This window comes from Neomonachus schauinslandi, chromosome 4 (genome assembly GCF_002201575.2).
Source record: "Neomonachus schauinslandi chromosome 4, ASM220157v2, whole genome shotgun sequence".
In the NCBI taxonomy this organism is placed as follows: domain Eukaryota; kingdom Metazoa; phylum Chordata; class Mammalia; order Carnivora; family Phocidae; genus Neomonachus; species Neomonachus schauinslandi.
Genome location: NC_058406.1, coordinates 143,725,494 through 143,738,812, shown reverse-complemented (window position 1 = coordinate 143,738,812; position 13,319 = coordinate 143,725,494). Strand labels below are relative to the sequence as shown.

At 39.0% G+C, this 13,319-nt stretch overlaps 1 protein-coding gene across 1 annotated transcript in view; it reads right to left on the bottom strand.

Annotated features, from left to right (window-relative positions):
- The window catches only part of NECAB1 (N-terminal EF-hand calcium binding protein 1), a 192,317-nt gene that overhangs the window by 25,581 nt on the left and 153,417 nt on the right, over window positions 1-13,319 (bottom strand). The window contains exons 8-9 of the mRNA XM_044914252.1: window positions 11,012-11,088; window positions 5,955-6,008 (exon numbers count right to left, since the gene is read on the bottom strand). Coding sequence (XP_044770187.1) covers window positions 5,955-6,008; window positions 11,012-11,088 — 131 coding nt within the window. The remainder of the gene's footprint in view (window positions 1-5,954; window positions 6,009-11,011; window positions 11,089-13,319) is intronic.

The window sequence follows — 13,319 nt, the reverse complement described above, 5'->3', positions numbered from 1 at the left end:
GGGGCTCGATCCCAGGACCCTGGAATCACGACCTGAGCCGAAGGCAGACGCTTAACGACTGAGCCACCCAGGCGCCCCGTCAAATAAATCTTTATCCCAGTCTCAAAATCCTTTGATTGCGTAAGCCTTAAGGTAATATTTGGGCCTCCAAACTCACATGAACAGGAAGCAGGCTATCAATACCATATAACCCCTAAAAAGGGCAATACTCTCTGATGAGCTGTTCCTGATGTGGTCATGGAGGTAAATGAACCAAAAAGAAAGTCTCAAAACAACAACAATGGAAACAGAGTTCCTCCCAGAATGGAGATCCAGTGTCTAATCACAGAACTTCCTTCACTGACAAATATCTTCCCAGCATGAATTCACTGTTGCAATGAACCAGTGAATGCTGTATGCTTCCTATCCGTGCCTTTCCTGAATTACAGTTTTCATGACATTTCTCCTGGCCCAGTTTTATCATTGTATATTTTATCTGTGTTTGGGGGTTGTAGCGAGGGGATATAACTTACTTTTTTATTCATAAATGTGTCAGACCGCAAGGGACTACATCTTGATCTTACAGGGAGGACTGATCATCACCTAGGAATGCCAGACTTTGAGCTAGAAGCAGTAACTGGAGGAGACTTAGGGTGGTCTCCCTTGTGAAGGGGTCTATGTGTTCTATATATGTGAAAAGAATATTTGATGATCAGAAGGCTCACTGTGGCAGAAACTCCAAACTATTCCCCCCAAATCCATTTCCTCTTCTTTCTAGGTAGAGTTAGAGTACATAGTCCATCATCCTTTACAGTTAGGTACAACCAACTGATGGGTTTTCACCAATAGAATACGAGCAGAAGTGCTGTGTATTGCTTTCGGGCCAAGACTTTCAAGAGGGATGTGAACCCCCTCCACGTTCTCGTCCCCTTTTCTGTTGATAGAATGACCTGCCTTAGGAATGCAGAGCCATATTTGAGAGGAGCTTGTGTCCCTGAATCATTGTGTGGACTGTTTTACTGGGCAAGGAAAAAACTTTTATTATATTGGAATCATTTTCCATTTGGGTCTATTTGTTTCCACAGCCCAGTCACCTTAGTGAGTTCGGTAATTTTAATTGAGCTTTGTTTTATTTCCCTTTAGGATCAGAGATCAAGAATCAGTAGATATGAGCCTATAACTATCTCCTAAGATTATGTAATGAACAATCAGCCTCCTGTACCACTCTCCCAGGACCTGGCTTTAGTATCAGTAACGAAGAGTTTAAGTTAATCTCTGCTAAAATAACTGTGGACATGTTCTTTTGGCAGAAATCTACAGAGACTTCTTGATCATGTATTTGTGATTAACAATGACTCAGATGATTTCTCATGGGCTTTCCTAGTGAGATATATAAATATATCTACCTATTCCACCGAAATTCTTTTAGTCTGAAGACAAGTCTTATGTGATCTAAATTGCAAACATGAATAGAATCCTTCACTACTTCCTGAAGGCATGCCCTTTGAAATGTGACTTTTTAGCTTCTTCTATCAAAACATAGATCTGATTTCCCTTTCCCTTGGATCTGGGCCAGCCTTATAACTTGCTTTGGTAGAGGAGTCCTAATATCTTCATGACATTTCTGTGTATCCCTTATGTCAAATACACAGTCTGAGATCCTTACTGAAATCTGGTGTGAATGGCCAGCCCAGAGCATTTTTGTTTCTCTGCTTTAGAAAGGGTAGTGAACCCTTTATTATTTACTCAATGTTATTTTGTTATGATGGAATTATGGTGGAATATTTACAGAATAGTTTTTGCTAGTCACATCAGGTTAGCTGCATCCACCTTCGAATTGTTTTTGTTTTTGTTTTTTGTTTTGAGAAATTTCAGCTTTTTACATCTCTGGACACAGAAATATTTTAAATGCAACTAATTTGTTTCATGTTTTCTAGCTCTATTTACTACATTTACAATTGTGTTCCAAGCATGTCTTCAGAATAACAGCCTTTCTTGTGTGCTCTTGTTCAATCTTATAATAGCTATTGCAAAGCAAAACTATGTTTTAATAGTTCCTGACATATTTGGTGGCAATAACTCCCAATACACATGATATTGTATGGCAGGATTAATTTACTTCAAAAATATTATTATTCACAGACTTTATGAGGGTAGAAAGGCAGAAAAGTATATTAGATTTGTAAACTCCTCCTGCATAAGCTATTCTGGTATAAACAACAATAATGTGCTCAAGAAAAGTTACAGCTTTTGAAAAACACCAGAATGGGATCAAACCTTGTTTAAAATTATACTGACTCCAAAAAGAACCCTTTTGAATATAGAAATATCTAGGAAATCATCATCTTTTTCTAATAGTTGTTTGATAAGAAGTGCCGTGCAAGGCATACCATGGCACCAAGCAGAAAGGATTTGGTTGGGTAAATACACCTGGCTAGATCCAGGATGTGTGGTCTGGATGTGGTCTGGATGTGGTCTGGATGGATTCCCTTCAAAAACTATATTGACCTTTCAGTGATTCATACTCCCTGCCTAGTACTGGACAGCTAGAAGACAATAAATTACCCCCACATTTTCCATGAGTCATAAAGTCACAATCTTGGATCTTAGATCTTAGATCTGGGTTTATCTCTGATGTATGTTTCCTATTCTATTATAACAAGAGTAAAATTATGAATTCTGAAGGTTGCGATCTTTATAACATGCTTGTAACAAATCATTTGGAACATTTTGATCTTCCTACACAGCCCCTTAGTGTTGTTGTTTTAGTGCAACATTTGAAAAATTCAATGTTATGAGATACGTAAATATTTTTTCAAACTCCTATTTATTCTTTTTGACTTCACCTTAAATACTATGTCATTCTTGAAGCATTCCCTGGCCTCCTAAATTAGGGTTGTGTTCCCTTGCTGTGCAAATCTATACTTTTCTATAATAATCCTCATCACAGTGTACTGTAGATCATCGTTGAATCACTGCAGGTCCTTCTGGTCTGTCTTGTAGCGCCTGTAATATTCACCACTTTATCTCCGGCCCTCCCCTAGGGCCTGACACATAGCTGGTGATAGGGTTATTCATGGCACAAACAAGCAAAGCTGCTTTTGCTTTTAGCCAGTGACCATTCTTAAAAGCTCTTTAAATAAATGTTATTTATGCACTATTCGTTCCGGGAAAGGATTTGAGGTGGTCCCGCTAACTCCAGAGCCCTGCATCATTTTCTTTCATCTACCTCCATCATCTTGTCCTCTTTCCTTTCCCCTTTAAGAGCAAAGAGTACATGTTTAAAAAAAAAAAAACTTAGCTTCACTTTTACTAGCTATGAGGCCTTGAACCAGTTACTTCATCTTTTCATCCTAAGTCACCAAATGAAATTGGAACAGTGGTACTTATATCACAGAGTTTGGGGGAAGATTAAATGGAATAGTGTATGTAAAAATTTTGCCCAGGATAGATACTCAATAGACATTACTTCTCATACTCTGCTCACTGAGGAAAAAAAAAAGGACCCCCCCCCAAAAAAAGAAGAAATCATATCCTAGACTCATCATTATGTAATGATTCACGTTCCAGAAAACTAGATATGGCAGCTAGTAGGGTTTGGGACTTTGGCTTTGCGCTTAAATAAGCCTACCAGATACTACTGTTCTGCTTTAAGGGTAGGAAATCTCATGAAAATGAGTCATCTGTCAGCTCACAACCTCACTGGCAAAGAACAACTCCACTTTAGTGTCCAGAGATGCACCAAACACTGGAGTGGGACTATGACACAGTGTGGGGTGCAGGTCTAGCGGAGAACTGCTGGTGTCTGGCTAGGGTATCGAAATCCTTCCACACCTTAATTTTCCATCTGCAGAGCGGGGTTAATGATGGCTCCACTTCATATGGTTCTGATGAGGATGGAGTGAATTACAGATTGTGTTGTTTGGCACAATACTCAGCACATAGCAAAGGCTCAGTAAAGACTAGCTTTTAAGAAATAAAATCTATCATAACCATATATTCTTTGCTTTCTGGTATGGAATTTATTTTTCAAGGTTCTCATGTATTCACTAATGGAAAAGGAAAATCACCTCTCTAGTCAAAGAAGATTAAAACTGGTTTTGGACACCAAGAGAAATCACTGAGCCCAGAGGAGCATGCGATGCTGGGTGCTGGCTGTGAACAGTGGAGATCTGTTTTAGTCACTCTGAATCGGGGAGGTTTTATAAGAATCGATGGTGAGGCCTTATTGCCACTAATGATAAAGTACAACTTTTAATGACAAATAGCTTATTGGTATCTTTGAGAAAAACAAACTTACTCAAATCATTACTATACTATATGTGTATTCCCAAAGACCGTAATTATTTTACCTTTACATGTGGTTGAAAATAGTTAAGGAATATCCTTCCCTGCTTTTCAATAATATTGACTACTGAAGCACCTTGCCCAATCCTATTTTGTTAAGTACTTCTATGCACTATTGAACTACTAATGCTATGTGGGTTGATAAATATTCTAAAATTGACGTTGGCCTCTCTCCTGTCAGGGACCAGAGAATGGAACAGTCTGTCACCCTCCATCAATAGTCCTTAGATGATTTTTTTCTCCCACTTAGTGAGAGAGAGTAGTCTCACGTTAGGAAATTATGTAAGAATAGACGATGGTCTCTCTCAACATTAGAAATATTATGTTCAGTTTTCTTGACTGGAGTGTAGTTTTCCCTACATGCAAATCTAATTGATGCTAGAGATGCAAGATCGCAAGGTCACCATCCTGTGCCTAAGGGACTGTTAGGAAGAGTATTCCTAGTATGTGCACTCGATGACAGCCTTCTCTCCTTCTCAAAAAAGATTTGCTTCCCACCAAAACCTACCCATTTAGAATTCTGGGTGCCTGACGAATTAATACAGACTGCATCCCATCTTTGGAGGAACAGAAGCACTGAACATGTAGTGAAATATAGGTTACCTTTGGGCAAAATGGCCATAGCCATAGGATTCTAATCATAACACCATTATTAAGCTTTTCTCAGAACCCTCTACGGCTTCCCCTTTGAAGACTCTCTGTGCTTTGAGTCTGGACAGATGGGCAGGAGCCGAAAGGGGAGCCTCGCCTTCTATCACATGGGCAGTGCCTGTGGAGTAAGTGCCTGGCACAGAGATGAAAGGTTTTCCTATCTTTGTCTCAGGTAAATGTGATGGATCCTAGACGATCTATACAATATACATTTAAGGTATTAGGAAAAAAGTGATTTTCTGTGGGTTGCCAAGATTTTAAAATCCAAATTTCCACTAAATGTGAATGCAAAGATCCACTTTCCCCCAACAGAATGTGTTACAAATATTTGCCTCAAAGTAAAATAACAAATCATGATATGTGTTTTCAATTAGTTAACTTATTCATAAAGTTCTTTTTATTGTGTCTTTAGCGCCTATTAGCATCACTTTGTCCATTCTCTCTCAGTCTCTGTAAGTTGCCCCAACTCTGGATGGACATCTTTTCCCTAGGAACGTAAATGTTCCTTTTTCTCTAAACATCAATTTTTTTTTTCTGGAAAAAAAAAATGACTTCTGAGCACTTACAATGAGCCTGGCCCTAGGATAAAAGCTGGAGATACGATACTGAATAGCATCAAGTTTCAGCTCAGGTGTAGCACTCAGGCTTGTAGGGTTGACAAAATGTTGTTCTTGATATAATTTGAATGTTGCCCTTCTCTGCCAGTCACATTCATTCAATTATTCAATAACTCATTGGTTTACATATGCATAAAATTCTCATTTTGCACATATCACATGCTAAGTACTTACATAAAAACCCTGTAAATTTAGGTTTCCACAAATCACAATTTCAATACTACTTAGCCATGCAAAATAAAATATGCCTATGTACTACTTTTTCAAATTTTCACTGAGATAGTAACTAATGTTGAAGAAATTAAATGATGTTTTCAAAGTACATATTTCTGACATTTTGACCTAGAAAAAAGTACTTACAGATTTAGTATTCCCTTCAATAACTTCTTCTTCCTGTGGTTCAAGTTTGAGATCCTTCAGGTGGAGAAAGAAATGGGGAAGGAAGGGACCAGAAATGAGATAAAGGAAACACAATATACTTGAATGTTAAGTCTTTTATGGCTAATGTTGTACCAAAAGAACCTCATTATCTGAAAGGAAATGGAATAATTCTGATTTTAAAAATGAAACCATTCCAGTAAAGCCTCTTTTACCCATTTATCAATGGTAAAAAGCCATTTCAGATGTGTTTAATTTGTGATTGCTTTAAGTTTATTGATGACAATAAAAGAGAACAAAATGGAGTGGATTCATTAAAATAGGGAAAGGATAGGATAGAAAAAGAAAGATGAGGCTGACTTCTTTTGCTGTTAGTGCTGATTGCCACTTTCCTTGGGAAATCTTGACGGGACATTAGTGTAATTGCTATAATACTTTTATACTCTAGTGATAATTTGATATTACTAAAACATGATGATCACTCTAAAAAAAGATGAATTCAAAAGCAAATGAAAACACTATTGACATTTTCTAAAAATCAAGGACTACTAAAAAGACCCTAGAATTTTCTGCAGTCATCAATGGATGATGCTAATATCTCCAGTGAAACCAAGCATGTAATCTCTGAGGACTTCATTCTAAGAATATATATCCTAGCATTTGTGGTAGTGAGTATTATGCACAATAATTCCTTCAAGTACATAAGAAATAAATTGAAAGTTGTAGAAATCCAGGCCGTCTGAAATAACATAAGCTTGTTAAAAACAGAGCTATGTAGCTCTAGCTTTGCTGTTCTCTTGTGGTAAAACCTTATTTATCTTTTCTAGGATTCGCTTTTACTGTTTCCTCTGCCTTGAACTCTCCATTCCTAGGGATTCATCTAGCTGACTCCCTCTCCTCTCTCACACCTCAACTCCAATATCACCTCCGTAGAGTGACCTTCCTGGATCACCCTTTCTAAGTATCCAACCCCTCATCATTACCATACTGCCTTACTTTGTCTTCGCAGTGCTTTTCGCTCTCTGAAATTACCTTATTTTATTGATTTGTTTACTGATTTTCCTCGGTCTCTATTGGACCAAGAACCTTACCTGTTTTGATCACAGCTGTACTTTCACTGCCAGAATAATACATGGCATAAAGCAGATGCTCAATAAACGTTAGCTGAATAAATGAATGGCTGAATGAATGCCCCATTGAAATCATAGCTTTTCCGTGAAGGCAAGGTGATGGAATGCATACGGACGTGAGCTGAATCTTAAAGAATACTCTACAGATAGAAACTCTAACAACAGGGTTCTCCTTGACCACTCTTTCCCTAACACCAATTCAGGTACACTTCTCACTTCCACCTTCTTTGATCGAAGATAAGAACAACTTAAAACAAGTGGTATGAATGCAACATCCTTCATTCTACCCCTTCAAATGAGAATGTTCGAAAAAATATTCTGCAGAGCTCAAGCACAATATAAAATATAATCTCAATATATCCCCATAAATCCTAATAGAGGCTGAAATGGGAAGAAAGAATGCCTGAGGGAACTTGTAGAAATTTCAAGGATGATTTCTCCCTCCACATGAATGGTACCGGGCCTGGTTTATGGGGCAGAAAGTATTTATCATACTAAGTGCTGAGAAAAGAGAACAGGTGCTCCACTGCAGGAACACTTCCTTCTAATGGGGAGAGCAAACCCGGTGCCAATAACTGCAAGAGACAAGAGAGTCAGCTGTGAAATGACATGCACTTAGCTACTGTTTGGCGATTGGGTAGTTTTCCCTCTAAAAGCCTAATTCACAGAATTAGGTACAGAATAAGTTGTAGAAGGACACGGGACTTGCACTGCCTCTCCATTCATTAAGACAGATCATGCTGAGCCCCACACAGCTGGGACACAATGCCAAGACCATCACATCATACTTTCAGCAAACCTCTCAGACACTGTCCTCAAAATGAAACCCTTTCATAGGAAGGGAGGGAGAAAAAGTCTAGGAAAGAAAGAGATGTGATAATACTTTGATTTAAAGTTGGAAAAAAAGGCATGACCTAAGTTAAAGCTATTCCTTTAAAAATAGCTATAAGGACAGGTTGCCAAGAACTTTGAAACTATTTTAAAAGGAGGTATTTATGTTCTTTAAATGAATCTAAAATTATGTAATAATTGACTCTGTATGTTTTAACGAGGTTTGTTTTCCACATAGAGGCCATGCATTTCCACGTCTTCCATGATTGAGAAGCTAATTTTCATAGCCACCATTTTTCCTATGATTATGTTTAATCTCAGCTCACATATCAATTAATAAAATTAGGAAGGAAGAAAGTTGAATTGCAACAAGCTCTAAGTTTAGGTTATTTGCCCAGTTAGTGGTCAGTGTAAATGTACAAATGATGACATGGCAGCAGAGCGACTGGAACTCTCCAAGGTTTCTTCCCCTGGACTTGGTTCCTTGTACAGAATCTCCTCAGAGATCCTCCTCAACTCAGGACATGGAGCTTTCATCTTTGAGGGGATGGCTCATAAGATCTTAAACTGTTGGCCTGACTTCTTGCTTAGTAACATCTAATTGAACATTTCTGCCTATGTCCTACTGGATCTTGAAATTAACATATCTAATCAATCAGTTCACCTCACCTCACCCATTATCTCTCACTAGTCTCTTCCTTTCTACTAATGATACAGTTGACTAAGGCACTCAGGCTCAAATCCTCAGAGTCCTATTTGAGATTCCCCTGTCCTTTACCCATCACACCCATTCAATGGTCCTGTTAATTTCATTGAAGTCTTTCAAATCTGCCATTTTCTTTTCAGTCATATATTACAGGCCCATCTCTTGCCATACCTGATCCCAGTGGGCTCAGATCTGCAACCTGCTCTTTAATGTCATTGCTTGAGCTGGCTTTGGTGGCTCTGAATTTTCTTGTTTGCATTCATTTTGTATTCTTGCTGTCCAATTTTCTAACTAAAAGATCTTTCTGGTTATGTCACTTACCTGTTGAAAAATAATAAATGCCTCCTGTTGTCTCGAAGACAAGTCCAAATCCCTTACTCTGTTATTTAACACCATCCATAATATGGCCCCTACCCATCCACACAATCTTATTTCTTACCACTTCCCTAAAGGAAAGAATCTAATCAGGCTGGCCTACTTAAGGTTTACTCATGCTATCACCCTTACCCAATGTCCTCTCTAGCTGCTCTCCTTTTACTAAAATTTTACTTCTCCATAGCAAATATTTGTTTGTTCACTGGTTAGTAGACCAGCATTTATTCCAATTTTAATGACAATACATTTACCTTTCAGTGAATTCTCTCTTCTCCTTTCAATACAGTGCTCTGGGACCGTTAATCAAGATGTTCTTCCTTCCCTTATGTAAGTAATCAGCCTGGGACCCTAACAAGACCAACCTGATTCTACCCCCTGGAAAGTGGAATCTTGAGCATAATGTCAACAGACTAGGGATGGTTGGAACTCATTTGTTCCAGTAGAGGTAGCCTGAAAGACCACTGAGTATTTCTCACTTAGATCTCTAGAGTTATTTTGTCTCCTGACTTTTCCTGAATCCTAGTTTCTATACCGTCTGTTGATTCTGTGAGCACTCCCATATCCTTCCAGAAAAATTTTTTTTATTACAGAGGTGATTTCTATTGCTTGCCAACAAAATTCTTAATTGTCATCATTTAAAGGCCCAACTCAAGCCCCTCCTGCCACACTAAGTCCTTGCCAAGCACCCCAGCTCTCAGTGATCATTCCCTCAGGAAGCTCCTGTAGACTGTAATTAGCATCTGTTCTATTCCTTTGGCATGTCTCAGTCAGCAAGAATTGACTGAGCATTAACTATGAAGCTGGTTTTGTGCTACCACATACTTTAAAAAAATCTATTAACTTTGATAATAATGCTTAATTTTACAAGCAGACTGTGGGTTCTTCAAAGTCAGTAACTGTCTCAAACGTAAACATTTCTTCCCTAGCGCCTGGCATACACAGAAAACACATATTCTTACTGACTGACAAAACGTGCCTCTTCTATCAAAGCTGTTTCAGGGGAACACCACTACAATATTAGGACTGCGTGTACTAATTCAATTAGTCAATAAAATAACTAGAAACATAAAATATAGATCTGAAAAACTCATCACATCCCTACTTGCTTGCTCACTGGGTAGTTCCAATGCCAAAAATCATCAGTTAACATGCTAATTTATGGAAGTTGAGAATGTAATTTCATCTTTTAGTATATCACACAACCTGGATCACTCTGAAACACTCCCAAGACATGGGCCAGGTCATCCCTAAGAGCTGCCATCTGCATCTTTCAAGCACACTGTTACCTACCGCACTGATAACCAAAGAGACTGGCAATGCAGTACATTTATTTAACTTGTAACTCTACATCCTATTTTTAATTTTTTAAAAAATATTTGAGAAAGAGAGAGAGAGAACACAAGCGTGGGTGTAGGGGCAGAGGCAGAGGGAGAAGCAGGCTCCCCCCCGAGCAGGGAGCCCAATGTGGCGCTCGATCCCAGGACCCTGAGATCATGACCTGAGCCGAAGGCAGACGCTTAACCGACTGAGCCACCCAGGCACTCCTCTACAACCTATTTTATTTTATTTATTTATTTTTTAAAGACTTTATTTATTTGAGAGACAGAAAGAATGAGAGAGACAGAGAGAGCATGAGAGGGGGGAAGGTCAGAGGGAGAAGCAGACTCCCCGCCGAGCAGGGAGCCCGATGCGGGACCCGATCCCGGGACTCCGGGATCATGACCTGAGCCGAAGGCAGTCGCCCAACGAACTGAGCCATCCAGGTGCCCCTGCAACCTCTTTTAAACAGAACTAGGGGTGGAGGTGGGGGGACTAAGACCTAACATGAGCTTCTATATTTGCTTTAACAGAAACGCCCAGATAACTACCAAGCAGCCCTTTGTAGAATCACGGGGCTCCTGGCTGTTATTCTATCTGGATATATTACTGCCATGAGGAAAAACAGCTCAGAATGTACTGAAAAGTGAGACGGAGAAGAAAGAAAAGGAAGCACCTACCTTCTTTTCCAGTCGATCAATTAATTTCTGGAGTCTATTGATCTGGGTCATCCACTGGTTATCTTCTTCTAATAAGCCTTGAGGGGAAAATCATGAGGGCAATGTATTAAACAGAGCAGGAATGCTTTGGCATCTCAGAACTTTCCTTTTACCCTGAAGGAAGCACACAGTGTCACTGGCTAGTCACCTTTTAAAGAAATATATTCACATGAGTGCTTTCTGAGTTATCGGTTTCCATAGATCCGCGCGGCCCAGTGGGTTCATTTTCGCAAGTCTGCGCTTTTTCTGTCGTTGCCCGTACTGGCCTTTGATAGTCAAAGAACAGATCCCGCTGAGCCATTTTCACCACCCCACGAGATAGCTGATTTTTCTTTTGAAAAAAGGAAAGCATCCATCAATAATTTTAAACTTACTTTGGTGACAGTGGCAGGCGCCAGGGAAGTAACAGGCCTGACCACACCAAGGAAGCCGGTGTCTCCTTTCCTAGGGGCTAACCTGAATAAACATGCACACTATGGTCATGGCATAGTGATTATGAGCACAGCATCTGGAACCTGCTGATCTTGCTCAGGTGACTTGACTCCTCTGGCCTCAGCAATATCATCATATCCTCTGGCCACATAGTCATTGTGAGGATTGAATCAGAATATATATGTATACACACACACACACATATATGCATGCATACATGTGACAGGTATACATATGTACATCTTTGTGAACATACACACAAACACACATCTATATCTAGCACCCAGTCAACCATTACGTAAGTCCTGTTGCTATTACTGTTGCCGTAATTATTTTTTTTAATTCAAAAAATTTCTTAAGTATCTTTTATTTTATTATTGCTGTTTCAAGTAAGCTCTACACCCAACATGGGGCTTGAACTCATGACCTGGAGATTATTCAAAGGTGCAAAGGGAAGAGCTGTGGTCTGAGCCCCTGCACAAACATCCTGGCATCCTTGTGTATCCTTACGGCAGCTTGCTCAAAAGGATTTTCATAGGCATTTGCTGAAACATTATTATTGAATATTTCTCCATGGGAGGATGTCATTGAATTCAAACTGTAAAGCCTTGTTTTAGCTTTGAATGTTAGGAACATAAGACCAAATTATAAAGAGGTCGTACTTTACATTAGAATTCACTTTTCTCTCTGCATTCTGGGGTAAAACTCAAGGCCCATCACACAAATTATGATGCAAAACTAAGTAGGAGAACAGTCACACAGAAGTGGCTCTAAAAAAAATCAGAATAAGGGTGCTTTATAATAGAAAACATTGTAACTATATAAACAAAATTTAGGTTTACTTTTTAATTTACAAATTAGTTAACACACTTCCATTCTGGCTTGTTCCTAAAAGAATTTAAGGTGGCTGTCACATCAAACTTCTTTAGAAGGAAATTTTGGGTTTTGCTCTGTTTTCTAATGGGCTGAAGTGTAAAGAACAATCTGTATATTGACTCAGGAGGCTAGTATTGTCATTTCCTAACAACACATGGTAGACTGTGTAATTGCTCACCATTTTCCCCTTTCTTCCCGGTATAGAAGTCTATGTATACTACAAGTCTTTGCCCCTCCACTTTGCGGTACCTTCTACCACAACAGGTGGAGTACGTGTCCCTCCCCACTGTTACTGGGTTCGGCAGGGGACTCATTTGGCCAATGGAGAGTTAGCAGGTAAGATGCACACAGTGGTTTCAAGTGAGCTGTGTGAGCTGGCCTGGCTGGTTGTGCTTCTGACACCCACCAAGAGAAGAAACTGCTTGCTCCAAGTAGTCACTGATCCCAAGAGGCCACACGAGAAGCAGAGCTGAACCCAGTCTACAAGCTGGGGAGCACACATGCAGCTGAGATCACCCAAATCACCATCAACCACAGACCCATGAACGAAAATAGACAAATATTTGCAGTGGTAATCACTGAGCTTTTGCAGTTGTTTCGCCATAAAAATGGACTAATAAACCATATGCCCTTGGTCAAATTGCTTCACTTCTGGGGAAATAAAGATACTAACATCTATCTTATAAGGTATTAGAATAAAATAAGACAGTGTTCAAGAAAGCACTTTGAAACCTTTCAAGTACAGTCTGTGTAAATATAGACTATAGTTAGTACTTTGATTTTCTGAAATATTAGATATTTAAAGGTTAATCTGTGTTAAAATGATATGTTCAAGTGATATTTATATATATATACACACACACTCATACAAATATACATATGCATACATATACATACCCATGCTTTGCAGAAATTACTGTGATATTTTGTAACATGAATTTGTATATTTCAAATGAATTTT